The sequence below is a fragment of the Pristis pectinata genome, chromosome 31 (genome assembly GCF_009764475.1).
Source record: "Pristis pectinata isolate sPriPec2 chromosome 31, sPriPec2.1.pri, whole genome shotgun sequence".
Taxonomy (NCBI): Eukaryota; Metazoa; Chordata; class Chondrichthyes; order Rhinopristiformes; family Pristidae; genus Pristis; species Pristis pectinata.
The window spans coordinates 7,356,889-7,384,663 of NC_067435.1; the positions used below are offsets into that span (position 1 = coordinate 7,356,889).

Consider the following 27,775-nt stretch of genomic DNA (forward strand, 5'->3'; position numbering starts at 1 on the left):
GCAGAGGATGAGGGGGGACCTGATAGAGGTGTATAAGATAATGAGAGGCATTGATCGTGTGGAGAGTCAGAGGCTTTTTTCCAGGGCTGAATTGATGGCCACAAGAGGACATAGGTTTAAGGTGCTGGGGAGTAGGTACAGAGGAGATGTCAGGGGTAAGTTTTTTATTCAGAGAGTGGTGAGTGTGTGGAATGGGCTGCCGGCAACGGCGGTGGAGGCGGATACGATAGGGTCTTTTAGGAGACTTTTGGATAGGTACACGGAGCTTAGAAAAATGGAGGGCTATGGGTAAGCCTAGTAATTTCTAAGTTAGGGCCATGTTTGGCACAGCTTTGTGGGCTGAAGGGCCTGAATTGTGCTGTTGGTTTTCTCTGTTTCTATAAGGTAATATGGAAGATCTCTGTCTTCATTGGAGCTTTATCAAAACAATTGGCTTTAAGGAGGGTCTATTCGGGGGAGCTTGACTGGGGCATTTATTTGTTCTTGTGATTCACAGCGACCTTCCACTAGTGGAGCTATTGTAATTTATTGATTGGATTGACGGCGGCTGGTGTGTGTGTGTGTATTTGTTTGGTTGGATGATGTGGGTAGTTGATTGTTGAGGACTGCTGTACAGTCAGGACACACCTTTTGTCAGCCCCGTGTGCAGATCCGGGTGGGGACGAGAGTTGCGTTTACAGACCACGGACACAGGCTCACAGCGGGAGAGGTAGGCGATCTATTCCGTCTTGAATATGCAATAATGACTGAAGTTGTGCACTCAGTTTTAATAATGATTCAGTTTTGCGATGCAACCTTTCACAAGGAAAGAATGGGGGAAATGTTTCACAGAAGAAGTGTTAATAAATTTACCTGAAGCTGGATACTTTGAAATAGTTTCAAAATTATGTTCTTTATTGAAACAACCCGCGTTGTAACTCGGTGTAATTACAGGCTAGAACTTGCCATTGATTTTTTTTGAAGACATTTTAAGAAATGAACAGCGTCCCAAGCGACTGGTTAAAAAGGGAAAAGGCTTCTTCAGCTGGGTGGCTTTAACAGAAGAAGAAAGCCACATATGTTTAGAGACATTTAATAATGCAGTCTACGGTCAACAATGCCAACAGCTGTTACTCTGTGCTGGCGTGGCCTCTACTATGAGATCAAAGTATTAATGGTAATATCAAATCTCAGGATTCTGCCTGGATTAAGAGACCAGAAATATTGTTCAGTTGATCTGGTGTTTTTTTTTAAAAGAAAGGGAGTAAATTAAATTAAAAGCAGAAATAGCTGGAAAATTGCTTTTGGGTAAGGCAGCGTGCGTGAAGAGGCAGCTCGGGCGCTGGGAAAGGAGAGATCCCATGAATAAATGGCAAACGGAGTGTGGGGATTGGGGCGGGAGGGAGGTGAGTGCAGAGGCATGAGAGGAGCATTTCTTAGACGGAAAAACAGGCTGCAAATCTGCAAAGTGATCCCTGAACCCCAGAACCCTTTCTGTCCCTCTCTCACCTTCTACCCCTTCTGTTGCCTCAACACTCTCCTGTTGAACTGCAGCTCTCTTTTGATACCCAGCGCTCTGGTAGCCCAGGTCTTGCTAATCTCCATAAGATGAGCAGGTCTTCTAACCTTGTTAAAATCCTCATCCTTGCTTGTCAACCCTCTACGCTTCACCTTGGTTCCCACAGCCTCTTAGATAGAGTCATAGATAGAATTAGATACTTTTTATTTATTAGTCACATGTACATCGAAACACGCAGTGAAATGCGTACATCATGGACATGGCCCCTTTGGCCCAACACAGCCACACTGACCAAGTTGCCTTACTGAGCTAGTCCCATTTGGCCCATATCCCTCTAAACCTTTCCCAACATGTACCTGTCCAAATGCCCTTTAAATACTGTAATTGTACCCACCTCTAGCACTCTGGCAGCTCGTTTCAGATTATGGCCCACGGTCTATGTGGAAAAAGTTGCCCCTCAGGTCCCTTTAAGCCCCTGCCCTACCCTGGGGAAATATATCCCGCTTTACACAGTTTCTGGCTGAACACTGGGTTGTGTCTCTTCACCAGTGCTTCGTATCAGAGGCTTCATTAGCTTCCTCCCTGTGCTCTGGTTCCCCAGCCTACTGTGCAGCACTGATCGCCACAGTGAGAGCACCAAATCCTGCAACGTGTTTTACTATCTTCTCAATGGATGACTAATCTGTGTGCTGCCGGATACTGGGTGTGTTTTCCTCATGTACTTTGCTGCAGTGTCCTACTGCCCTCCCTCCCCGAGCCCTGCTCCATCACACCCTGTTCCCTGACAGACTGCCATTCAGACCCTGGAAGTCATCCTTATGGAAGATGGGAGAGCATGGGGCAGTGGGTTGGACATGGGTGGAAGGAGAAGATGATTTGAGGTGTTGCAATGCAGTTCACAGCCAGCAAAGTGTTTGAAGTGGGGTGTAAAGTGACAGTCAACTTATGCATAGCAAGCTCCCACAGACAGCAGTGTGATATCGACTAGGTGTTTCAGAAACCTTTGGCACACTGTACAACCCTTCACCACTTGGCTGTCTTTCAAAAATCTTATAAGTTCAGGGGGGAGCTTTGGCTTAACATCTCATCCACAGGACAGTGCTCCCTCAGTGCCACACTGGAGGGGTTGGCTGGAGTCAGTCCCCTGAAGTGAGCTCCTGACTTTGGCTCAGGGCTCCATTCCATCTATTGAGCCACTTTGTACAAGAGGGAGGGCTGACCTTGTCTGCAAAGCTGGCTGCTGGAGGATTGAAGGGGTTAAAAGGTTTGGCACAAGCTTCTTCTGATCATTTCCTGCTCCCTCAACCGCCTGTTCCTCCCCACAAATAAAGTATATTTTCCATGACACAGAAAGAGGCTCTTCAGCCCATTCAATTTATGCAAGCTCATGGAATATCCCATCAGTGCCATTCCCCTTATAACCCTGTAATCTATTCTCTCTCATCCACCTACCTACATGAGGGTTTTTTTGCAGTCACCAATTGAACCAACAACCCACACGTCTTTGGGATGTGGGAGGAAGCCGGAGCGCCCGGCGGAAGCCAACACAGTCACAGGGAGAACGTGCGGACTATATGTTCAGCAACAGAGATCAGGATTGAACCTGGGTTTCAGGAATTGGGAAGCAGCAGCACGATCTGCTGCATCACTGGGCCACCCACCAGAGGATTAGAATAGGAACTCCCCCACACCCACCTCTGTCATGTTACTAACACCAAACCATGTCTTACAATACCTGTAATTACCTTAATGGGTGAGATGTTAAATGAAGGACCCACCCATTCCATCAAACAAGTATAAAAGATCCCAGTGCACTGTTTAGGAATGGGATTTTCCCTGGTGTCCTGGCTGAAGTCGATCATCTACTCATTGCTGTTTTATGGAGCTTTCTACCTGTCAATTCACTCCTCCATTTCCCTCATTATGACACAGAGCACTCCTCAGAAATTGCTTCATGGGCTGCAGCATTCTGGAGGTGGAAGGTGCTATAGAAATGCCAGTTTTTAATTTCTTTGCAATCTCTTTTAGAACTTTGTGGACATGTTGCACACTAATGACACATCGCCACATCACAGTATCACAGTGAATTAATAAAATGGCTCTAACTGTTTCTCCTTAAAGATTCACCAACAATTTATGCCTGTGTTTGAAAGGCACCAACCTGGTTTTACTAACTAGCAATGAAGAAGCCAGTAGGTTAGGGACAGGGACCAGGGTTAATTTACAGCCACTCCCTAGCCTAAGGGCAGTGAAGCTAATTTGACTGTTACAACATCAAACCTAGCTGAAATCAACTAACTCTGTTCAGAGTAGAAGTGTTGGGTATCCAGCACTGTCATTCCCAACTGGGCCACCAGAGTAGATATTTTCCCATCTTAACTGGTGCCTTCTGATTGGATACCCATTGTCTGTTTGGGAATTGGTCCTTCAATTTGCTCAGTCATTCAGTAAGGTTATGGCCGATCGCCCATCTTCCATTTGTACCTCTCTCCCGTCATGTCTCACAAGTCCTTGGGTGCCAAAAATCTTGTCCTAAAATGCTGAGAATCTACAGCCCTCTCATTCCAAAGATTTGCATTACTTTGAAGAAATTTTGTCTTATCTCAGGTCTAAATGACAGGGCACTTGTTCTGATTCCCAGGTTCCAACCTTGGAGGACCAGATGACTCATTCCTGTTCCTTTATATGTAAGTTTGATGAGCATCTATAATGAGGGATGTAACAGCAAAATAACAAGAATAGAATAATAGGATAGAGCAGAGTCAGCATGGTTTTATGAAAGGAAATTTATGTTTAATTAATCTGCTGGAGTTCTTTGAGGATGTAACTGGCAGAATAGACGTGGTATTTTTGATAGGCTTTTGATAAGGTCCCACACAGGAGGTTGGTTGACATGGCTGGAACACCCAGAATGGGGGAAAGACAAACGAACCCTTCTTGGGTTGACAGGCTGTGAGTGTTGACATACCGCAGAGATCAATGCTTGGGCTCGAGTTATTCACAGTTTATATTAATGCTTTGGCTGAGGGAACCAAATGTTATCTTTCCAAATTTGCTGATGATACCAAACTAGGAAGGATTTTGGTTAGGAAGAAGGATATAAAGAGACTTCAAAAGGATATGAGTGAGTGGGTGAGAACATGACAGATGGAATGCTGTGAGAAAAATCCCACGTTGATCCACCATACAGAAATGCTGAGTATCTGTTAAATAGTGAGAGTGTGGGCAGTGCTGAAGTTGAAAGGAACCCAAGTATGCTTGTTCACAAGTTACTAAATGTAAATTGGTTTATTATTGTCACATGTACAGAGATACAGTGAAAAACGTTGTTTTGCATGCCATCCATACAGATCATTTCATCACATCGGTGCATTGAGGTAGTACAAGGGAAAACAATAACAGAATGTAGAATAAAGTGTCACAGTTACAGAGAAAGTGCAGTGCAGGCAGACAATAAGGTGCAAGGCCATATTGAGGTAGATTGTGAGGTCGAGAATCCATCTTATTGTACTAGGGGATCGTTCAATAGTCTTATATTAGTGGGATAGAAACTGTCCTTGAGCCTGGTGGTACGTGCTTTCAGACTTTTGTATCTTCTGCCCGATGGGAAGGGGGAGAAGAGAGAATGTCTGGGGTGGGCGGGATCTTTGATTACGTTGGCTGCTTTACTGAGGCAGTGTGAAGTTATAGACAGAGTCCATGGAGAGGAGGCTGGTTTCCATGATGTGCTGAGCTGTGTCCACAACCCCCCACAGTTTTTTGTGGTCTCGGGCAGAGCAGTTGCCGTACCAAGCCGTGATGCATCCGGGTAGGATGCTTTCCATGGTGCATCGATAAAAAATTGGTGAGGGTCAATGGGGACATATCAGCATGCAGATGCATCATGCAATTAGAAAGGAAAATTGTACGTTAACTTTATTGCAAGAGATTTTGAATATGAGGATAAAGAAGTCTTACAGAAATTGTGCAGGCCCTTGGTAGGAGTATTGTGTTCAGTTTCAACGTCCTTGCTGTGGATGGAGGGCAGTGCAGGTTCACTAAAATGGTTCCAGGGATAGTGGATTCACTGTATGAGAGAATGAGAAGACTGTGAGTGTATTCCCTAGAGTTTAGAAGAATGAGAGGAGATCATATAGAACTTACAAATCCTTACAGGTCTCGACAGGGTGAATGGAAGGAAGATGTTTCCCCTGGCTAAGGATTGTAGAACCAAGTGTCACAGGCTCAGAGTATGGGGTAGACCATTTAAGATAGAAATGAGGAGAAATTTATTCACTCAGTTGTGGATCTTTGGAATTCTGTACCCTGGAGAGCTGTTGAGGCTCAAGTCTTTGGTTCTGTTCAAACACTGATAGATTCCTGGATTTTAAAGGAATCAAGGGATGTGGGGAACTGAGCTGAGGTAGATGTTCAGCCGTGAACTTGGTGCATTGTGAAACTGGACTTCTCCTGCTACTATTTTTATTCTTATGTCGCTGTATTTGATTTCACTGGAGCTTCCTATCTCCCGTTGCCCAACCACCTACTCTATGGTAGTCAGAAGTCTGTCTTTCCTTTGCACCCCAGAATAAGCCGGTTGCCTTTTACAAATGCGTGGTAAAATGGGTATGGTTAAGATATCTTCCTACTGACCCTGCCAGGTCAGGCTAGTATCTACCAGTTGTAATGCCCAGAGTCAGGCAAATGTATTTCTAAGGTCAGCTTCATTTTAAAAAAAAATACGAAAATGCTTTCGGTCTTATCAATGAACCCCTTCCAGAGGCTAGATCATCATCTTGAAGGCTGTTCATCACAGTGAACTTCAAGAGCTTCAAATGATTTACTGAGGTTCTAATCTTTACTCCTGAGAAATCCATGGACTAGGTTGCTTATCAGATGAATGTAATTCGTGGAGAAAAGATTTGAGGAGATTTCCTTCCCACTGTTGCGATGTGAAGATGTCTACTGTGACCGTGCTTACTAGTTTGAGCTGCTGCTTTAAAGTCTTGTAGTAATTTTTCCAGGATGTCTTAGAGGTGTAGTTAAGAGTTTACAGACTCACTCTTGGATTCACATAACCAGTCAGGATAAGGATAAAAAATTTCTTTAAGGGATGTGACTGAACCAGATCCATGTATGTTTTCAATACCATGATTACTGAGCTAGTTTTTTTTAATTCCAAATTTATTTAATTAAGCACTTTTAAATGCCTTGGGGTTGTGGTTTTGAACACAGTTCAATACTCCAGGCCTCTCAATCATTAGACTAGTAATGTTACCTTCCCATTGTACAAGTTTTCATGGGTCACTGGTATGGACAGTTCCCCTGACACTGTCACACTGTCAATCTAGCCTAGCACTGGGCATCCTGCAAACAAGACCCCAAAAGGGAAGCTGCTTAAATCAGATCATGAGGTCCAAAACTGGGGAAAATTACCTTGAAATTTTAACTACAAAAGCTAAACACTGCAGATGTTGGGAATCTGAAATAAAAACTGAAAATGCTGGAAACACTCAGCAGGTCAGGCAGCATCTGTGGAGAGAGAAACAGAGTTAATGTTTTACGTTGAATGACTTTTCTTCAACCTGAAATACTAACTCTGTTTTCTTCCCTCTCCAGATGCCTCTGGACCTCATGATATTTCCCTCATTTTCTGTTTTTATTTCAGATTTCCGTCACCTGTAGTTTTTAGCTTTTGAGTTTACGTCAGAATATTGTTAGTCATTGACTGTCTGAAAATTTTAATCTCATTACGTTCTAAGACATTCTCGGGAGCCTGACAGGGCAAATGTTTTCTCCAGTGGGTGAGTCAAGACCTATGATCACAGCCCCTTTATTTAGGACTGAAGTTTGGAGAAATTTATTCACTAAGTGCGTTTGAATCCTTGGAATTCTGAGCATCAAAGGGCAATGTATTCAAAGCTGGTTGACAGATCTTTGGGAATCAAGGGATGTGGGCAGGAAAGTGAATAAATTGAGAGACTGGACATCATCTTATTGAATGGTGGAGCAGGCTTCAGCAACCAAATGACCTCTCCATGTGTCCATCCAAAGAATTTCCTTAGAATGTTCAAACAACAGGATTTACCTGGACATGGCCCAGTAGATATAGAGTAAAATTCTGATAATCCGCCACCCGATGTTTAGTATCTGGTTCACTGAGTGCTGGTGTCTGCACTCCCCTTGAATTTGCTGGGGTCCCGGTTATTGCACTCTCTTTAAACTTGCCGTGTTAACCAAAATAAATTATTATACTACATGACATCTAAAAGTGAAAACCAGTCCAGATGAAGGGTCTCGACTCGAAACGTTGACTGTCCATTTCCCTCCACGGATGCTGCCTGACCCACTGAGTTCCTCCAGCATTTTGTGTGTTGCTCCAGATTCCAGCATCTGCAGTCTCTTGTGTCTTCTCTCTGAATTAAAAATGTGTTGGGGTATTACTAGAGTAACATCTAATAATTCGGACTATCAGTGAGACCGGCACCACCAAAGTTCTGAAGGTGCCAGATTATCAGAGTTTATCAATGAATCGAGCATTGCATATTCAATATGCAATCCTACTCGCCTTTAGAGCAGTTGACTGTGAAGTTTTGACATCATGGATCTATCATTTGTTCTACCTGAAGCCAGTAAGCCATGGTCTCTTGAGCTGGAAGGTCAACCAATTGTTTAATCATTCTACTAAAAAAAAAGTTCCATAGACTGATTTGTAGCCACCTTCCCCACAGAGTTTTTGACCGTATCAATGCCATTTGTCTTTGGCAGCAGATCTTTCTCAGCCATTTTGTCTTGAAAGGGTTTGGAAAATGAACGTAGTTCATGACAAGATTATAGGCAGGCCTTGCAGTGTGCTAGCAGAGAAGTGACTGCCTTGTTGTTTAATACATTGGTGATAGTGGTAGGGTCGTAGAATTATACAGCACGGAAACAGGCCCTTCGGCCCAGCTTGTCCATGCTGACCAAGATGCCCATCTGAGCTAGTCTTATTTGGCCCATATACCTCTTAAAAACCTTTCCTGTTCAGGCACCTGTCTAAGTCTCTCTTAAACGTTATTGTACCTGCCTCAACCACTTCCTCTGGCAGCTCGTTCCATATAAACATCATCCTTTCTCTGCACGAAGAAGTTACTGCTCAGGTCCCTTTCAAATCTTTCCCCTCTCACCTTAAACCTATGCCTTCTGGTTTTTGATTCCCTTTCCCTGGGAAAAAGACTGTGTTCATTCACCCTACCTATGCCCCTCATGATTTTGGTGATGGGTAAACAGAGGCCTTGTTAACTATTGAATGAAACACATTGCATCAGCATTAGTGGCATGGTACCGCGATTGTTCCCCTCCCTTAACCTCTTCACCCTCCATCCCACCACCGGCTTCAATGCCTTTGTCTAGAAGTTGAAGTTCACCATTATTTGGTGCGTGGAACAAGTGCTGCGTTTAACACTGACGTCCAGTGTTAAAAGCTAACCCGTGTGGTTCCAGAGCAGCTGTCCTGCTTTGTCATCAAACAGCCCAGGAGGTAAGGCCCAACCTTCCTCTCTACGGCAGCCATGGAGAAGATGGCAAACTCAGCTGGGCATAGGTGGAGGGGTGGTGGGTGTCTTTCCCCGGGTGTGGACACTTCTACCCACTGTGGTCATCTCCTCGTACTGAGTCCCATTTGTCAAACAGATCCACATCACGATAGGGATATGGATAGGAAAGGCTTAGATGGACACGCGCCAAACATGGGGAAATGGGACTAGTTTAGGTCGGCATGGACAAGTTGGGCCGAAGGGCCTGTTTCCGTGTTGTATTACTCGATGACTCTTATGACTACAAAGTGCTGGCTTGTAATTAAGGAAGAAGGAGCCTGCATTAAGCCCGACAAATTGATGTAATAACTATGTAGTAATGAGTACTTGGTCAAGCAGATACAGGCAGCGACACACCGACGCCCCAGTCACAAGCTTTTGATTTACCCGCTCCTTGAGAGGTAAGAACAAAGGTCTTGGGTTGAACGCTGTTGTGTCATTAAGGCAGAGGTGAACAAGCACACGTTGATGATGTCACTATGCGCATGAATGACACTACGGAAACATTGGCTGCGCTTGGGGTGGGTCAAGCCCGGAAGTGTTTGCATCCTGGTGGGTGGGACTTCTATCGGGATAGTCACCATCACGTTACAACTTGTGCAAGGTGGGAGTTACACGCTCCAGTTCTGACACGTTTCTCTTTGACCAAGTTTCAGCCCGTCCTGACATCTCCTTGGTTCAGTGTCAACTTCCATTTAATAGTGCAATGCCCTGGGATATTTTTACCTTATTAAAAACACCTTATAAATGACCGGTGTTATTGCCAAAATGACACCCGCCTCACAAGCTTCATTAGGCCTACTTTGCCTCAGAAGAGAAGCACTTAAACCAAGACCAGTTGTTGACCAACAGCTCCGGCCTCTGAATCGTGCTGCACCTCACCCATTCTCCCCTGACCATGGATTTTTGATGTACGGCCACAATCCCGGGACTGAATAAATTCAATGTTACTAAGTTGCATTGGGGTAACTCCAGTTACTGAGTCAGAATCCTAGGGCATCATTTATTGTCATAAAGTCATACAGCACGGAAACGGGCCGTTCAGCCCAACTGGTCCATACCGACCAAGATTCCCGTCCTGAAGAAGTGTTGACCGCCTGCTTTTCTCCACGGATGCTGCCTGGCCTGCTGAGTTCCTCCAGCATCATCGTGTTTTTCATCTAGATTCCAGCCTCTGCAGTCCTTTGTTTCTCTAAGATTCCCATCTAAACTGGTCCCATTTGCCTGTGTTTGGCCCATATCCCTCTAAACCTTTCCTCTCCACGTACCTGTCCACGTACCTTTGTTGTTAATGTACCTGCCTCAACCACTTCCTCTGCCAGCTCTTTCCATATAATGACCGCTCTCTGGGTGAAAATTGTGCCCCTCAGGGACCTATTAAATCTCTCCCCTCTCACCTTAAACCTATGCCCTCCAGTTCTTGATTTCCCCAACCCTGGGAAAAAGACTGTTCATTCACCATATCTATGCCCCTCATAATTTTATAAACCTCTATAAGATCACCCCACATTCTCCTATGCTTCAGTGAAAGAAGTCCCAACCTGCTCAACCTCTCTCCATCTCTCAGTCCCTTGAGACCCGGCAACATCCTCGTAAATCTTCTCTGTACTCTTTCCAGCTTAATAGCATCTTTCCTATAGCAGGGTGACCAAAACCAAACACGATATTCCAAATGCGGCCTCATCAACGTCTTTGGCCATTTGCACGTGTTTTTATTTAGGCCTCGTCTAAAATTCTGACTCATTTCACTAAATGAGATGAACCACTGCCCCGGGCAATGTCTTGCCGACCTGTAACCCACTCTGAGCGGGCAAATAGGCTGCTGTGTTTCTCTACATTATAACATGCCAACTGGCTTCACTTCAAGATATGAAGCACACTGGGACATATAATGTTAGTGAGAGGCACTATATAAATGCAAATATTTTGAATACCAGGTTCTGCTGGCCTCATTTTGAGTCCGAGCTAGAAATGCCATATTGTCTTTCATGCCAGGTATCTTTAGATCTCTCTATAAAACTGTTAAGCTCTGGATGGGAATCTAGAAACAGGAGTAGGCCATTCTGCCCCTCGTGCTTGTTCCACCATTCAGTAAAATTATAGTTAATCTTCTACCCCTCCACTAACCCCATATCCCTTAACATCTGTCGAGCTCTGTCCTGAACATACTCAGCGACTGGAGCCTCTGTTCCCCTCTATGAGGAGTACCAAAATTCATTGCACTCTGGGTGAAGAAATTTCTTCTCATCTCCATCCTGAATAAACTAAATAATTGTTTTGAGGCCTACACATTCTATGTCAAACCTTGTGAGAATTGTGAACATTTTGATGTGGTCACCTTTTGTTCTTCCAAACTCTGAAGAGCCTAATCTGTCTAATCTCTCATGTGGTAACCCCTCCTCATCCCAGCAATCACTCTGGTGAAAATCTACTCTGCCTTGGGTAGGAAGACTAGACCTGCAGACAGTATTCCAGATCCATTCTTGCCAGGGCTATATAATTGCATTAAGACATCTTTTCTGGAATTGTGGAGTTATACAGCACAGAAACACATTGTTCAGCCCACCAATTCTGTGCTAGCTAACAAGTCCCCATTGGCACTAATTCTATTGTGTCCTTGTATCCGCTACAAATTTCATGAACTCCCCCAGATTCTGCACTCACCTACACACTAGAAGAAATTTACAGTGTCCATTTTAACTCCCCCCCACAATTTAGGAACCAGAGCACCCAGGGGAAACCCATGCATCCACAGGGAGAATGTGCAAACTCCACCCAGACAGCAGCGGAGGTCAGGATCAAACCCGGGTCACTGGAGCTGTGAGGTGGCACTGTATTAGCTGGATGGAAGTCTGTACATTGGCAAGGCTGAGACTCAATCTAGGGTTGTGACTAAGGACATTTTCTTTACTGAAGACAGATTATTTCCACAGCCTCAACATGTTTATTTCTGTAGGCAAATTCTTCTACCATGTCTGTCTCTTAAGTACCAGATGTGCATGTTGCCTTAACGTGCCGTGAGCTAAACACTCCTTATAGTGATGCTGCTGAATAAATTGGTTTCCTCAGTTTGTGCACGGCTTTGAAAGCAACTGGTCACAGACTGAGAATTGATTTGCTGTTGAGCACTGAATTAAATCTTCTCTTTCAGATGCATGCACCATGAGGTTCATATAGTTGGGTCTCCAATTCACTTCACACAAGATGGGATAAAACCTCGAGTGTGTTAATACAGTTAGGACGACGCACTGGTGCAGCTAGTAGACCTGCTGCCTCACATAACTCCAGAGACCCAAGTTCAATCCTGCTTGTCTGGAGTTTGCACGTTCTCCCTGTGATGTATGGGTTCCTCCGGGTGCTCTGGTGTCCTCCCGTACTGGTTGATAGGTTAGTTGGCCACAGTAAATTTCCCTACAGTAAACTGTAGATGAGTGGTAAAATCTTGGAGGATTGAGGGAAATGTGGAGAGAATAAAATAGGATGAGTGTCGGATTAGTCTAAGTGATGTTTGGCATTGACTTGGTGGGCCAGAGATCCTGTTTCTCTACTTTGTGACTCTGTGGCATCTTATTATATTAAAGAACTTTGCATTACAATGGAAACCCACCCCATATGAAGCTGCTTGCCATCCAATAAATTCTTTTCCCATCTTCCATAGCCCTTCAATCTTCTATGAGAATTTATACAATTCCCTTTTGCACGTTAATATTGCCTCTGCATCCAGACGAGATCTAATCACAGGATTGATTATTGAGTAATCCCAACCATTTAACCTCTCCCTCTCCCTTTTCCTGATTTTCTAGGACATGCCTGGAACCTTTTGCCCTCAGTTGATTCCAGCACTGAATTTGACACAGGAATGACTACACCCCTTGCAGTTGTCAGGGGCTGTTGCTCTAATGAGTTGTGACCAGACCATACAATGCACCACTGCTGGTCAATGGCAGAATCTCAGCATTTCCTGAAAGCAACCTCATATTCTCACCTCGTTGGAATTGATTGGCTGTGCTGAGCAACTGTGGATTGAAACGTTGGCTGTTGGTTCTGCCTGTTGTGTGTGGGTGTGTATCAGTCATCAGCTGCTGCCAACAAACTTTTGTCAGTGATCCTCCCTGTGAATTGTGTCAGGAAGCAGACTCACCCACACACAAGCCAGCGAGAAATGTTCTTCTGGTGGAAGTTTGCAAGCTCCACAGGGCACTGATGCAAACTAAACCCAGAAGAAACAACAGAGGACAGTTTTTATTTAATTTTGTTTTTCATTTTGAATATTTCTTCTTTGTTCATTTGAGTATTAGAAGTGGAGCAGGGAGGCTGATTGGGTTGAGAATCATCCAATCAGGTAATGAAGTGTCTGTCCGTGTTACAATAGGATACATGGAGCAGAAGGGGTCACTACAGCCCCTCGAGACCACTGCCCCATCTGGTAAGGTCAAGCCCGATTGTGCACCTTCTGATTTATAAGATAAGATCTTTATTGGTCACATGTACATCAAAACACACAGTGAAATACATCTTTCTTGTGTTCTGGGGGCAGCCCGCAAGTGTCGCCACGCTTCCGGCGCCAACATAGCACGCCCTCAACTCCTAACCTGTACATCTTTGGAATGTGGGAGGAAACCGGAGCGCCCGGAGGAAACCCACGCAGACACGGGGAGAACGTACAAACTCCTTTCAGACAGTGGTGGGAATTGAACCCGGGTGGCTGGCGCTGCAATGGCGTTACGCTCACCGCTGCACTAACAGGCCGTCCTTTGATTTGTCCATTTCTCCCAGGATTCCAAAGATCACTCAGCCTTTTCCTTTGATGGCTCTCTGGGATAAGGAATTCTAAAGATTTACAATGCCGTGACTAAAGTTCTCCTCATCCCAATTCTAAATGCTTGATCCGTTATCCTGAGACTGACAGCCAGCAGGTCCTGGACTCTCCGGCTGAGGAAACAACAACAACCCTCTTGCTCCCTCTCTGAACCTTCTGTGTCAATGGGATCCTTCTTTTGCTGAACTTGCCAGTGAGTGTACGCCATTTGGTTTCCCCCACGTCCCCCAACACCAGTCACAGGAACCAGCCCAGGGAACCCAGGCTACACCGCCTCTGATGAGCAAGGCGCACTGGGGAAGGGTGTGATGGCAACCAACAGTGGGAGGGGGAGTGGGTGGTTGGCATGAGGGGTTTGGGTGTGGGTGGTCCCATGATGAAATCCCCAGAGTGATTTCCATTTAGATTGGCCAAGTGGTCTACCCCAGTACTCGACGTGAGATGCTGCGGGGACCCTCTTTAATGTGGCTACCCACTTTGAGCAGGAGGGACTGTCAGTGCAGGTAATAAACCTGCCTGCCTGCCTGCGAGTGTTTTCTCATGCTTTGGTTTCTTCCTTGTAAAGAGAGAGCTGTGTTTCTTCGTGATTATAAAACTCTGGTTAGGCCGCATCTGGAGTACTGCATTCGATTCTGGTCACGCCATTATAGGAAGGATGCGGAGGCTATGGAGAGGGTGCAGAAGAGGTTTTCCAGAATGCTGCCTGGATTGGAGGGCATGTGCTATGAAAAGAGGTTGGACAAACTAGGATTGTTTTCTCTGGAGTGGCAGAGGCTGAGGGGAGACCTGATAGAAGTTTATAAGATTATTAGAGGCATAGGCAGACAGTCGGTATCTTTTGTCCCAGGGTTGAAATGTCTAATACTAGAGGACATGCACTTAAGGTGAGAGGGAAAGATCAAAGGAGATGTGCGGGGAAAGTTTTTTTTACACAAGAGTTGTGGGTGCCTGGAAGTGGCTGCCAGGGGTGGTAGTGGAGGCAGATATGAAAAGGCTCTTAGATAAGCACATGAATGTGCAGAGAATGGAGGAATATGGATATTGCAATACACAAGTGCTGGAGGAACTCAGCAGGTCAGGCAGCATCCATGGACGGAAATAAACAGTCAACATTTTGGGCTGAGACCCTTCATCAGGACTGGAAAGGAAGAGGGCAGAAGCCAGAATAAGAAGGTGGGGGGAGGGGTGGAGCACACGCAGGCAGGGGACAGGTGAGTTCAGGTGATAGGCGAGTCCAGGTGAGAGGGGGGAGGTAGGTGGGTGGGGGAGGGGGTGAAGATGTAATAAGCTGAGAGGTGATAGGTAGAAGAGGCAAAGGGCTCCGGTCAGAGAGGGCAGTGGACCATGGAATAAAAGATGGGGGAGGGGAGGAGAGGAGATGGGCAGGTCATCAAGGTGGGGCAAAGGAGCCACAGAAATAAGAGAAGACAAAGGAGTAGGGGGAGGGGAGAAAAAGAAGGTGTGGGGTTACCGGATATGGACATTGTGTAGACAGAAGGAAGTAGTTTAGTTAGACATTTAATTACTAGTTTAATTAGTTTGGCACAATATCGTGAGCCGAAGGGCCTGTTCCTGTGCTATACTGTTCTATGTCCATTCGTTCCCAAGTGAAGTCCAGTTTTGAAGTACGGTCACTATTGCTTTGTTGGAAATGTGGTAGCTGATTTACACAGCAAGATTCCATGATGTGAGGAATGTTTATTGTCCCAAGGATGCCGGGAAGCCCTCCTCGGTCTTCTTGAAGAAGTGCAGTTGGGGTCTTTTAAGCCAACTGGAGCAAGCAGACTTTGAGCCAAAAGGTGGTGTTGTTGACAGTGCAGCCTTCCGATGGTACAGATGTCCAGTGCCTTGTGTGAGTGAGTCAGAGAGATCTTTAAGCCCCAAAGTAGCTGATTACAGTTAGGATTTCCAGGGGGTCAATAAAAGGTGGGTGAGCGCTTATAACCAGGGAGCCCTTCTCTGCTGGGGTGCCACTACAAAGCTGGTGGGCGTATGTGGGCATCATGCCCGGAGGGACAGCTGGGGCAACCGAGGGGTGTAGGAGGGTCTTCAGGAATGGAACTGGGGAAAGAAAACAAGGTTGAGGTTTCAAAGCAACTGGAGGAAGAGGTCCTGCCAAGCTTTGGATAGTTTTACTGGGCTTCTTCACATGGATGGGGCTGTGCCACTGACGTTGCTCGTGATTCCTAGTGAGATGCCTCTTGCATCAGAGAAAGGATGCTGAGTGCCTTTCTCTTTTGCCCTTTGGTTATCTTGGTGAAGTCAGGTGACCTGGTCATTAACTGCGCTGGTGGAAGTGAAAGTAAACAAAATGCATTGTACAGTATAAATATCACACAATAATAGCAAACACAGCGCTGCCTTAGGGAAACGAGGCACTTAAATATCATCTCCACAACCCATTTTTCCAAGGAGCACTCACGGAATTTAATTTTTTTTGAGATAGAAGGAGCCTGTTGAGCCACAACTGATGGGTCAGTGGGAAATATTCTTGTCTCTGAGTCACTGGGGTGACCCATGACTTAAACGTTATCCCGACACTGGGTCTCCAACATGACACTGCTGCACTGTGCTTTGGGGAGGTACTTAGCTGAGACCCTGTCCACGCAGAGGGTCTGGTGCTATCTCAAAGTGGGCACTTCTATCCTCAAGCAACCTCGTTCTCCCATTGCTATTCTTGGGAGAGTTAGCTGCCTTGTTTCCTACATTGCAATATTGACTACACATCAAAAACGTCCTCCATTGGCCACCAGGCATTGAATAGGATGTTCGGTGAAAGGTGCTAGAGCAATGCAAGATGGAGAACAAGGGACTGCAGATGCTGGAATCTGAAGCAACACACAATCTGCTGGAGGAACTCAGCAGGTCGAGCAGCATCTGTGGGGGGGAAAGGAATTGTCGATGGTTTGAGGCGAAACACTGTCAACAATTCCTTTCCCACCACAGATGTTGCTCGACCCACTGAGTTCCTCCAGCAGATTGTTTTTTGCTAAACAAATGCAAGTCTTTTGTCTGATGGATATTGCCTGGTTTGCTAGGTAGAATGGATGGGTATGGGTCAGTATGGATGGGTTGGGCAGAAGGGCCTGTTTTTGTGGTTTGTGACTGTATTCTGGATCCCTGTAGTGATCTGACAAGACTTGATTCGTAGAGTCATACAGCATAGAAACAGACTATTTACCCTATCAAATCCATGGCAACCAGCTGCACCCTCCATATCTTTTAGCATTTGGTCCACAGCTTCCTATGCCTAGGCAATTCAAGTGCTTGTTTAGACATTTCTTAAATACCGTCATCAATTCTGCCTGCACCACTCTCTCAGGCAGTGCGTTCCAGGTGCTCGCCACTTTCTGGATGAAAAGGGTGCCCCTCAGATCCCCTCTAAACCTCTTGCCCCTGACCCTACATCATAGTCCTCTGGTTTTATCTACTTTGGTGAGTCCTTGGTAAAACTGGTGCTGAATTGTCCATCCCAATAATGGATTGATTTTCCTGTCAATTGTAAATGGACAAAGCAGCATTCAGAAGCAATAATTCAAAGTGTAGGTCATTGTAACAAAACTTTTGGAATGTTTATATTCTTAATTCGCATTTCCTCCCTTGTAGACCCCAGTGACGGGTCTGTAACTGTGTTGGTATCAGGGGTAGGAGGCTGCTCTTTACTTTTAATATTAGCCTGTGTGACTCCGCAGTGATGCAGAGAGACTCTGCCAAAAAAAAAAGTTTATTAGGAAAAAGTTCTGCTTGAATCAGGAAAAAGTTCTGCTTGAATCAGGCTTTCTCCAGACTGCAGGTGGTGGAGTGAGCCAACTGACTGGCAGCCTGCCTCACTGCAGACTGTCAGACCAGCCCATGCATCAGGATTTGCAGCCCATATGATCTCTCCGGACAAAAGCCAATGTGTCATTCCAAGTGAATCTGTACCAATTGTAAGAGGCCAAAGCATTAGGCATTCAGTTCATGGGGGAACTTAATCATGGGTGTGTGACGGGTTCAATATTCCGGCGGGTTGCTTGAATCAGGAATTCATCCTCTTTCCTGAAAGCAGGAGAAAGTGAGGCTGCTCCCTCCTTCCTGAAGAGAAGGCCAACTTAAAGTTATAAAGGGGTTTCACCAAGTGTAGAAAGTATTTTCGTGCGTCATAAGAACATGAGATGTAGCAGCAGAATTAGGCCATTCAGCCCATCGAGTGCTCTGCCATTCAACCATGGCTGATATTTTTTTCAATCTCATTCTCCCACCTTCTCCCCGTAACCTTTAACCCCCTTACCAATCAAGAACCTATCAATCTCCGCCTTAAATACACCCAATGACTTGGCCTCCACTGCCCTCTGTGGCAAGGTATACCATAGATTTACCACTTTCTGGCTGAAGAAATTCCTCCTCATCTCAGTTTTAAAGCCTCATCCCTTTATTCTGAGGCTGTGCCCTCAGATCCTAGACTCTCCTACTGATGGAAACATCTTCTCTGTGTCCACCCTATCCAGGCCTTTCAGTATCCGATTCAATGAGATCCTCCCGCAACCTTCTGAACTCCATTGAGTACAGGCCCAGAGCCATCAAATGCTCCTCATACATTAAGCCTTTCATTGTTGGGATCATTGTTGTGAACCTCCTGTGGACCTCCCCTAGAACAATGTGACAGAGACAGAAGGTGGCCATTGATTGATCAGATCAGGGACACGTGAGGGGTCCTTTACACAGAGAGAAGTGAGATTGTCAAATTGGGGAGGTTAGTGCAAGTTACACAAGGGCCTATATCTGTGAGTGAGATGGTGACAGAGTGTCTGGCCTCAGAGTGGGAACAGTAATGGAATCCTGGAACAAGGCAGCACAAGAGGCCACTAGGTACATTGTGTCTGTGCTAGCTCTATCGTATAATCAATCCCATTCGCTTGTTTTCCACAGTACCCCTGGAAATCTTTCCTCTTGTGTTATTTATTCAATTCCCTTTTGGAGGTTACTTTAAAAATGCAAGATGGAGACACAAGAGACTGCAGATGCTGGAATCTGGAGCAACAGTCTTCTGGAGGAGCTCAGGGGGTCAAGCAGCATCTGTGGGAGGAAAGGAGTTGGTGATGTTTCAGATTGAAACCCTGCATCAGGACTCCAGCAGATTGTTCATTGCTACAGACATATAAGTCTGAGCCCAGACCACTCTGTCATCATCTCACTCACGGATATAGGCCCTTGTGTAACTTGCGTTCTGTCAGTAACCACAACCTGCATCTCCCCATTGCCAGTCACTTCAGCTCCCCCTCCCACACTACACTATCACTGATATGTCAGTCCTCGGCCTCCTCCACTGCCAGGAGAATTCCAAGCGCGAACTGGAGGAACAGCACCTCATTTTCCATCTCGGAACCTTACAGCCTAATGGCATGAACATTGAATTCTCCACTTTAGGTAATCCCCTTCCCCCACCCCCCTCCCCAACCCCCCTTCCCTTTCCTAGCCCTTTTTTCTCTTTTTTTTCATTTTTTTCCTTTCTCTCCTTACCTTTGACCCATTTCCCAGTGAACCTGCTCTCCCCTCCTCCCCCACACCTGCCCATCACTATCTCTTACCTGCATCTACCTATCACCACCCTCTGCCCACCCCGCCTCCCCTCTTTTGTCCACCTATCACTGCTCTGCTTTTCCCTCCTATAAATTGGGCTCCCCTTTTTCCTATCTCCAGTCCTGAAGAAGGGTCCTAACCCGAACCGTTGAACATAGAACATAGAACACTACAGCACAGTACAGGCCGTTAAGCCCACAATGTTGTGCCAACATTTATCCTGCTCTAAGATCTATCTAACCCTTCCCTCCCACATAGCCCCCTATTTTTCTATCATTCATGTGTCTATCTAAGAGTCTCTTAAATGTCCCTAATGTATCTGCCCCACAACCTCTGCCGGCAGTGCGTTCCACGCACCCACCACTCTCTGTGTAAAAAAAACTTACCCCTGACATCCCCCTTATACCTTCCTGCAAATCACCTTAAAATTATGTCCCCTCGTGTTAGCCATTGTTGCCCTGGGAAAAAGTCTCTGACTGTCCACTCGATCTATGCCTCTTATCATCTTGTACACACGAATGATAGAAAAATAGGGGCTATGTGGGAGGGAAGGGTTAGATAGATCTTAGAGCAGGATAAAATGACCGCCTGCTTTTCTCCACAGATGCAGCCTGACCTGTTGAGTTCCTCCAGCATCATCATGTTTTTCAGTCTTTTTCTCTGGTGGATTTTGCCTGCTGTGCTGGATGGTAGAGATGGGGTCAATGGTCGGATGGATAGGGTGGGCCTGTTTCTGTACTTTATGACTGATTGCTTCACCATCTCTTTAACTGATATTTTATAGGTCAAGGTAACCCTTTCAATTATCCTCCTGATCCGTTTTTATTTCCTGCAATCGCCTTAAATCCACATTCTCTGAGTTACCGAGCTCCCTGCATGGGAATGTTTCTCCTGTTTTGTTTCTAGGTTTTGAAGGCCTCCATCAAAACTCCCCTTAACCTTCTCAAGTCTGGCACTCTAGGGCGGCACAGTGACGCAGCTCTTAGAACCGCTGCCTCACAGCACCAGCGACCTGGGTTCAGTACTGACCTTGGGTGCTCTCCGTGTACCACTGCAGGTCATGGCTCCAAGAGACCATCCAGGTACCTTTTCAGTGGGGCAAGGGTTTCCAAATCTTTGCCCTTTCAGGCGGTCAGTTCCAATTTCCATCACATTGAGTGAAATAACCTTTTTCTGAACTCCCCTCTAATTCTTAAATCTATGCCCCTAAATCACAGGCCTTTCAATTAAGGTCAATGGCTCCTGTCTCAGCCTTTTCAGAGTTTTATGCATCTCCATTAAATCTCCCTTTAGCCTCATTTTGTTCCAGAGAAAACTGCCCCAGGCAAGAGTCTCCTCCTAAATATAATTCAACAGCCCTGACAACCACCTTGTGAAATTCCTCTGCACCCTCTTCAGTGCTTTCGCATCCTACCGATGGTGTGTTGACCAGAACTCAGTTCAGTAATTCCTCAGTTTCCAGCAATGCATTTTGCCCAGCTCTCTGCAATGTTGCTTTAGGAAACATTTCCCAGTAAAGTGTGGAATTACTGTAGAATGATACAGCGGTCATGAGGAGGAGGTTTTTTTTGTTTCAAATATAAGTTTATTATTATAAATATACACAGAAAATACAACACGGTCAGTACCTGCTTTTTAATTCGTAATTAGTTTATTATTGTCACATGTACCAAGGTACGGTGAAAAACTTTGCATGACGAACATACAGATCATTTCATTACATCAGTACATCGAGGTAGTACAAGGGAAAAGCAATAACAGAAAGAAAAGTAGTGTTGTAGTTACAGAGAAAGTGCAGTGCAGGTAGACAATAAGGTGCGAGGCTATGATGAGGTAGATTGTGAGGTCAAGAGTCCATCTTACCGTACAAGAGGTCTGTTCAGTCGTCTTATATCAGTGGGGTAGAAGCTGTCCTTGAGCCTGGTGGTACGTGCTTTCAGGCTTTTGTATCTTCTGCCTGATGGGACAGAGGGGGGAAGTGGAAGAGAGAATTTTACATTCATTGTGTTGTTAAGCCAGTACATTCTTTTGGTATTGGTATTGGTTTATTACTGTCACTTGTACCGAGGTACAGTGAAAAACTTGTTCTGCATACCGATCGTACAGGTCAATTTATTACACAGTACAGTTACATTGAGTTAGTACAGAGTGCATTGAGGTAGTACAGGTAAAACAATAACAGTACAGAGTAAAGTGTCACAGCTACAGAGAAAGTGCAGTGAAATAAGGTGCAAGGTCACAACAAGGTAGGTCGTGAGGTCAGAGTCCATCTCATCGTATAAGGGAACCATTCAATCGTCTTATCACAGTGGGATAGAAGCTGTCCTTAAGCCTGGTGGTATGTGCCCTCAGCGTCCTGTATCTTCTACCTGTTGGAAGAGGAGAAAAGAGAGAATGACCCGGGTGGGTGGGGTCTTTGATTATGCTGGCTGCTTCACCAAGACAGCGAGAGGTAAAGACAGAGTCCAAGGAGGGGAGTCTGGTGTCTGTGATGTGCTGGGCTGTCTCCACAACTCTTGCAGTTTCTTGTGGTCCTGGGCAGAGCAGTTGCCGTACCAAGCCGTGGTGCATCCAGATAGGATGCTTTCTATGGTGCAATGATAAACGATAAAAGTTGGTGAGTGATAAAAGTTGGTGAGTGCGTTATGTACCCCCTTTCAACAATGCGCCCATGAAATGCTTGTGGGGCTATTACACAGGGCGCAGACCCCTGAGGACCTTAGACTGTGGTCCTTCCCCACAAAGGCTTTGTGGTGGCTTTACTGTGACTCTCAGCATGTTTTGGTGTTTTGCTGCCATTAATTTCAGTGCAGAAGGTTACAGCTTCCTGCACACTCGACAGAGTGTGCGGCTACCTTCACCGTGTAGGCAAACTGCCTGATGTTCTGTGCACAGTGACGCTCAGACGCTTTGCCTTTGCCTCCTGCAGATGGCCTCTGCCAACGACACCAGACAGGTGCAGAAAGATGCAGCGGACCAGAACTTCGACTACATGTTCAAGCTGCTGATCATCGGCAACAGCAGCGTGGGGAAGACCTCGTTTCTCTTCCGATATGCGGATGACTCCTTCACGTCTGCCTTTGTCAGCACCGTGGGCATCGACTTCAAGGTGAAAACAGTCTACCGAAATGAGAAGAGGGTCAAACTTCAGATATGGGTACGTGTTTTTAAACTCGCGCCTGTTCCTTTTTCGCTTTTTCTTTCTGTCTTTCCAGAAGGAGGGAATTTAACGTGAGTTGGGAAGGAATGCCAATTGTTCAAAGGTAGTAGCAATAGAACCATGCACCAGAAAGAGACGGTGGCAAAGTAGATGGGTGGCAGGGGTGGGGCAGATGATGGGCGTTTGAAATAAGTAATTGGGACCTCTTTTTAATGTCTGAAAGACACTGCTCCCAGCAGCTCAGCAATCCTTCCGTACTGTGTGTGGAGGTGGGGATGGGGAGATCAGTCTGAATTATGTGAGGAAGTGATGTGTCTTAAACCGTGGACCTCCTGATCCTGCAGTGAGGGAGGGGGGAGCTCGAGGGAAGAGTGTGCTCTGAGGTTTCAGCGACGCCTTTGAAAATAGGAAACAATGGTTCGGAAGAGTTGCAGCATAAGTCTTGGGGTCAGATTCCCACATTTCTTTACAACATGGGATTTGGCCCATCACGTCTATGCTGGCTGTACAGTGAGTTACCATTTCTCTCACCTTGCCTCAAGAAGGCAGCATCCATCACTAAGAACCCTCACCATCCGGGACATGCCCTCTTCTCGTGACTACGATCAGGGAGGAGGTACAGGAGCCTGAAGACCCACACCCAATGATTCAGGAACAGCTTCCTCCCCTCTGCCATCAGATTTCTGAATGGTCATGAACACTACCTTGTTATTCCTTTTGTTTTGCACTATTTATTTAGAACATAGAACACTACAGCACAGTACTTCGGCCCACAGTGTTATTTCTGTAATTTATAGTAACTTTATGTCTGCACTGTACTGCTGCTGCAAAACAACAAACTTCACGTCATATGTCAGTGATAATAAACCTGATCCTGATTACCTTCTCAAATGTTTATTAGCCCTTCTCTTCGAACCTACCCCCCGCCCCCCCTCCAAACCCTCCTGTCACTCACCTACAATCGGACAATTTACAGTAGCCAATTAACCTACCAACCCGGGATTTGGGAGGAAACTCAGGGAAAACCCATTCAGTCACGGAATGTCCATGCCCCACACCGGCAGCACAGGGGGTCAGGATTGAACCCGGGTCACTGAAGCAGGGAGGAAGCAACACCACCTGCTGCAGCTGTCTGCTACTGTAGATATTTGAACTGTTGTTTTACAACTTTGCTCTAGGCCTCTCACCTACGGTAGAGCTTATAGAGTGGGATAAAAGTACCATAGACACACACGGTTCAGTAACCCAGTCATACTACCCTTTTAGCTGTGATTTTTGTTTTGGCCCCAGGATGTAGTACTGACTTGCAGGGAGAGTGCCATCTGATCTCTGCATCCAACTGTTTCCTGCCCCACCACTCTGCTGTATTCCTTGGGCAATGAGTGTTGTGTTTAATGGTTGCTATGAGCCCAGAGGTTTCATTAGAAGCAGGTGACTATAGGAGGCATTTTAAGTATTTTGGATAATAACAGTGCTGGTGCAATCCAGTAACTTCAAGCACCGCTGACCCACCCAGAAAGTAAACTGCTCGTTGCCCACATTAGATGATTGGCCGTGTGTGAATCGGGGATGAGTCACTCCTGCACACATGGAGCCTGCAAGTTTGTATAGAGAGGGTGGAGGTGTTGCAGAGGAAGCTGCCTTCTGCACATCTCCCGAGCAAGGGGCAGCACGATGGCGCAGTGGGTAGAGCTGCTGCCTCGCAGCTCCAGAGACCCGGGTTCGATCCTGACTTCCGCTGCTGTCTGTGTGGAGTTTGCACGTTCTCCGTGTGACTGCGTGGCTTTCCTCTGGGTGCTCCCGGTTCCCTCTCACCTCTCAAAACATGCTGGTTAATTAGCCACTGTAAATTACGCTTAGTGTAGGTGGGTAGAATTGATGGGAATCTGGGGAGAATAGGTTACAGGGAATATTAGTAGGGCAATGGGATTGGATAGAGGAACTGGCATAAATTTGATGGATCAAATGGCCTCCTTTTTGTTTTAAGGAAAAAAATGGAAATAGATCAGGTGCAAGGAGATTAAAATGAATCTGTTCCATTTTCCCGATTCGGGACTTGCTCTCAGGCAATTACTTTGGCACTGTGCCATAGATACTTAGAGTGCTTTGCAATAAAAGGCTTGTTTTAGTAAGATGTAGCTTGTACATTAATCACAGTGCTGATACAGCAAAGGGACAATGACTAGTGGTGCCCGAACACCAGCGATCCGCCCTGCTCATAGCAGACAGGCATTTAGCGGAAAGAGTGGAAACTGCCAGTCCTACTGGTGGTAGCCGTTGTAGAGTCCTTTTCCTAACGAGGGCTGGTGAGGTGCACTGGAAAGGAACACGCTTGCTGACGTGGAATGGAATTTTGAATGGAGCTAAAATCCTTGTTCTGTGTGACGGGAGTTTACTCAACATAAGCCGCTGTTCTTATATTTTCTTACAATATATGAGGAGGCCATTTTTCACCCATCAAGACCATTCCAGCAGAAAGAACAAGATAAGATTTCTTTATTAGTCACATGTACATTGAAACACACAGTGAAATGCATCTTTTTGCGTAGTGTTCTGGGGGCAGCCCGCAAGTGTCGCCACGCTTCCAGCACCAACATAGCATGCCCACAACTTCCTAGCCCGTACGTCTTTGGAATGTGGGAGGAAACTGGAGCACCCGGAGGAAACCCACGCTGACACGGAGAACGTAAAAACTCCTTACAGACAGTGGCCGGAATTGAACCCGGGTCGCTGGCGCTGAGTATTCCTTTTAGTCTCATTCCCTGACATATTTCCCTGAACCTCTCTCACATGCCCATCTACTTTTCTTTGTCTTTGGGATATGCCAACCACTAACTCTGATCCCGTTTTATTCTCCCCACATTCCTATCAATAGGTCCCAGATCTACCACTAACCTACACACTACGGGCAATTTACAGTGGCCGATTAATCAACCTGCATGTCTTTGGGACGTGGGTAGAAATTGGAGCACCCTAAGGGAACCCACATTGTCACAGGAAGGACATGCAAACTCGACACAGACAACACCGGAAGTCAGGATCGAACCTAGGTCACTGGAGCTGTGATGGAATTTTTAAATGGATATTTCAGAGGAAAGTATACAGTAAATGGCAGTACCCTGAGGACCTTTGATGTACAGAGGGATCTTGTGTTGCAAGTCCACAGCTCCCTGTGTGGCAACACAAGTAGATAGGGTGGTAAAGAAGGCGTGTGGCATTCTTGCCTTCATTGGTCAAGGTGTTGAGTATAAAAGTTGGGAAGTTGTGTTGCAGTTGTATAAAACTTTGGTGAGGCCACATTTGGAGTATTGTTACCGCATTACAGGAAGGATGTTAAGGTTTTAGAGAGGATGCAGAAGAGCTTCACCAGGATGTTGCCTGGATTAGAGAGTATTAACTATAAGGAGAGGATGGACAAACTTGGATTGTTTTCTCTGGAGCGACGGAAGCTGAAGGGAGAAGTTTATAAAATTATGAACGGCACGGATGGGGTAAATGGTCGAGTCTTTTCCCCAGGGTGAAAATGTCAAATATTAGAGCTTTAAGATGAGAGCGGGAAAGTTTAAAGGAGAGTTACAAGGCAAGTATTTTTACACAGAGAGTGGTAAGTGCCTGAAACGTGCTGCCGGGGGAGGTGGTGGAAGCAGATACAATGGCAACGCTGAAGAAGCATTTAGACAGGCACAAGAACATGCAGGGAATGGAGAGATATGGACCATGTGCAGGCAGATGGGATTAAGTTAGTTTGGTTTCATGGTCTGCCTGTTCCTGTGTTGTATTGTTCTCCATTCTATGTTCTATGACTGCAGTAAGGGTCACTGAATCCCACCGAAAGGAACGTTGGTCATATGGAGGCACAAACGACTGCAGATGCTGGGATCTGGAGCAATAATCTCCTGGAGGAACTGAGCGGGTGGAGCAGCATCTGTGGGAGGAAAGGAATTGTAGATGTTTCGGGTCAAAGTCCTGCAACAGGACCTGATGGTTCTGATGCAGGGATTTGACATGAAACTTCGACAATTCCTTTCCTCCCACGAATATTGGTCATAGTTAGATAATGTTTCAAGGCCAGCGTTCCAGAGAGACTGGTCTGGAAGCTAGACTAATCATAACAGGAACAGGAGTAGGCCATCCGGCCCTCCAAGACCACTCCACCGTTCATCAAGATCAGGACTGATCTTCTATTTCGACACCTGTCTTCCTGCACTTTTCCCATATCCCCTGCTTCCCTTCAATCCAAAAATCTATTGAACTCTCTCATTCTCAGACTTGGTCTCTACAGCCTGTGGCATGGAGAAATTTCTCCCCATTGCACACCTAAACTGCCTCTCATTGTGAGACTCTAATCCCTCGTTCTAGACTCCTCAGGCAGGGGAAGCATCCTCTCATCATCCAGCCCATTGAACAGTGTAAGAATTTAAAGTTTCAACGATGTCGCTCAGTCTTCTAAACTCTAGAGTCTACTCAGTCTCTCCTCATACAGCAAACCCTCCATCCTCAAACCAGTCGAGTGAATCATTAGCAAAAAAACAGAATGCTGGAGGAACTCAGCAGGTCAGGCAGCATCTGTAGGGGGAAATGGACAGTCGATGTTTTGTGTCGAGATACTTCATCTGGACTGTGAATCTTCTTTGCACTCCATCCATTGCAAGTACACCCTGATTTTAGGGATAGTGAATCAAGCTGTACGCAATACCCCAGGTGTGGTCTCACCAAGGCCTTATCTAAGTAAGATACTCCTGTACACGAATCCTTTTGTTACAAAGGCTAATATACCACTTTCCTTCCTGATCACCAGCTATGATTGTATGTTGGCCTTCAGCGATGTGTGTGTAAACACATCCCTGACCTCGGTGGTTTGAGGTAGTAGAAGAGATTGGGCATTGTAACCTTCCCCATTTCATGCTGCGCTATCTTTTACTGGCACCAACCTAATCAATAATAGGTGGGTTGGCATGCAAATAAACAGTGACGGCTGCACTCTAAGTTAATGGGTTGAAATTAATCTTATCAGGTTTTGAAAATAGAACCATGCAGAGTTAAATTTACTTCCTTTTCTTTTTAAATTTGAATGCAGCTTGACCAAGGTATTTTCCAGGATGCAATGTTGGTGCATCCAGTAAAGCTTAAACACAGTTGCTGAAGTGGGAACTTTCCTGCCTCGCTTCTCCCCTTCTGCTGGCTCT

At 45.8% G+C, this 27,775-nt stretch overlaps 1 protein-coding gene across 1 annotated transcript in view; it reads left to right on the plus strand.

The window, feature by feature from the left end:
• The first annotated feature begins 568 nt into the window (after positions 1-568).
• rab3da (RAB3D, member RAS oncogene family, a) overlaps positions 569-27,775 on the plus strand; it is a 53,120-nt gene continuing 25,913 nt past the window's right edge. Inside the window, exons 1-2 of the mRNA XM_052041981.1 lie at positions 569-709; positions 22,359-22,586. Of these exons, the coding sequence (XP_051897941.1) occupies positions 22,359-22,586 (228 nt within the window). The 5' untranslated portion in view covers positions 569-709. The remainder of the gene's footprint in view (positions 710-22,358; positions 22,587-27,775) is intronic.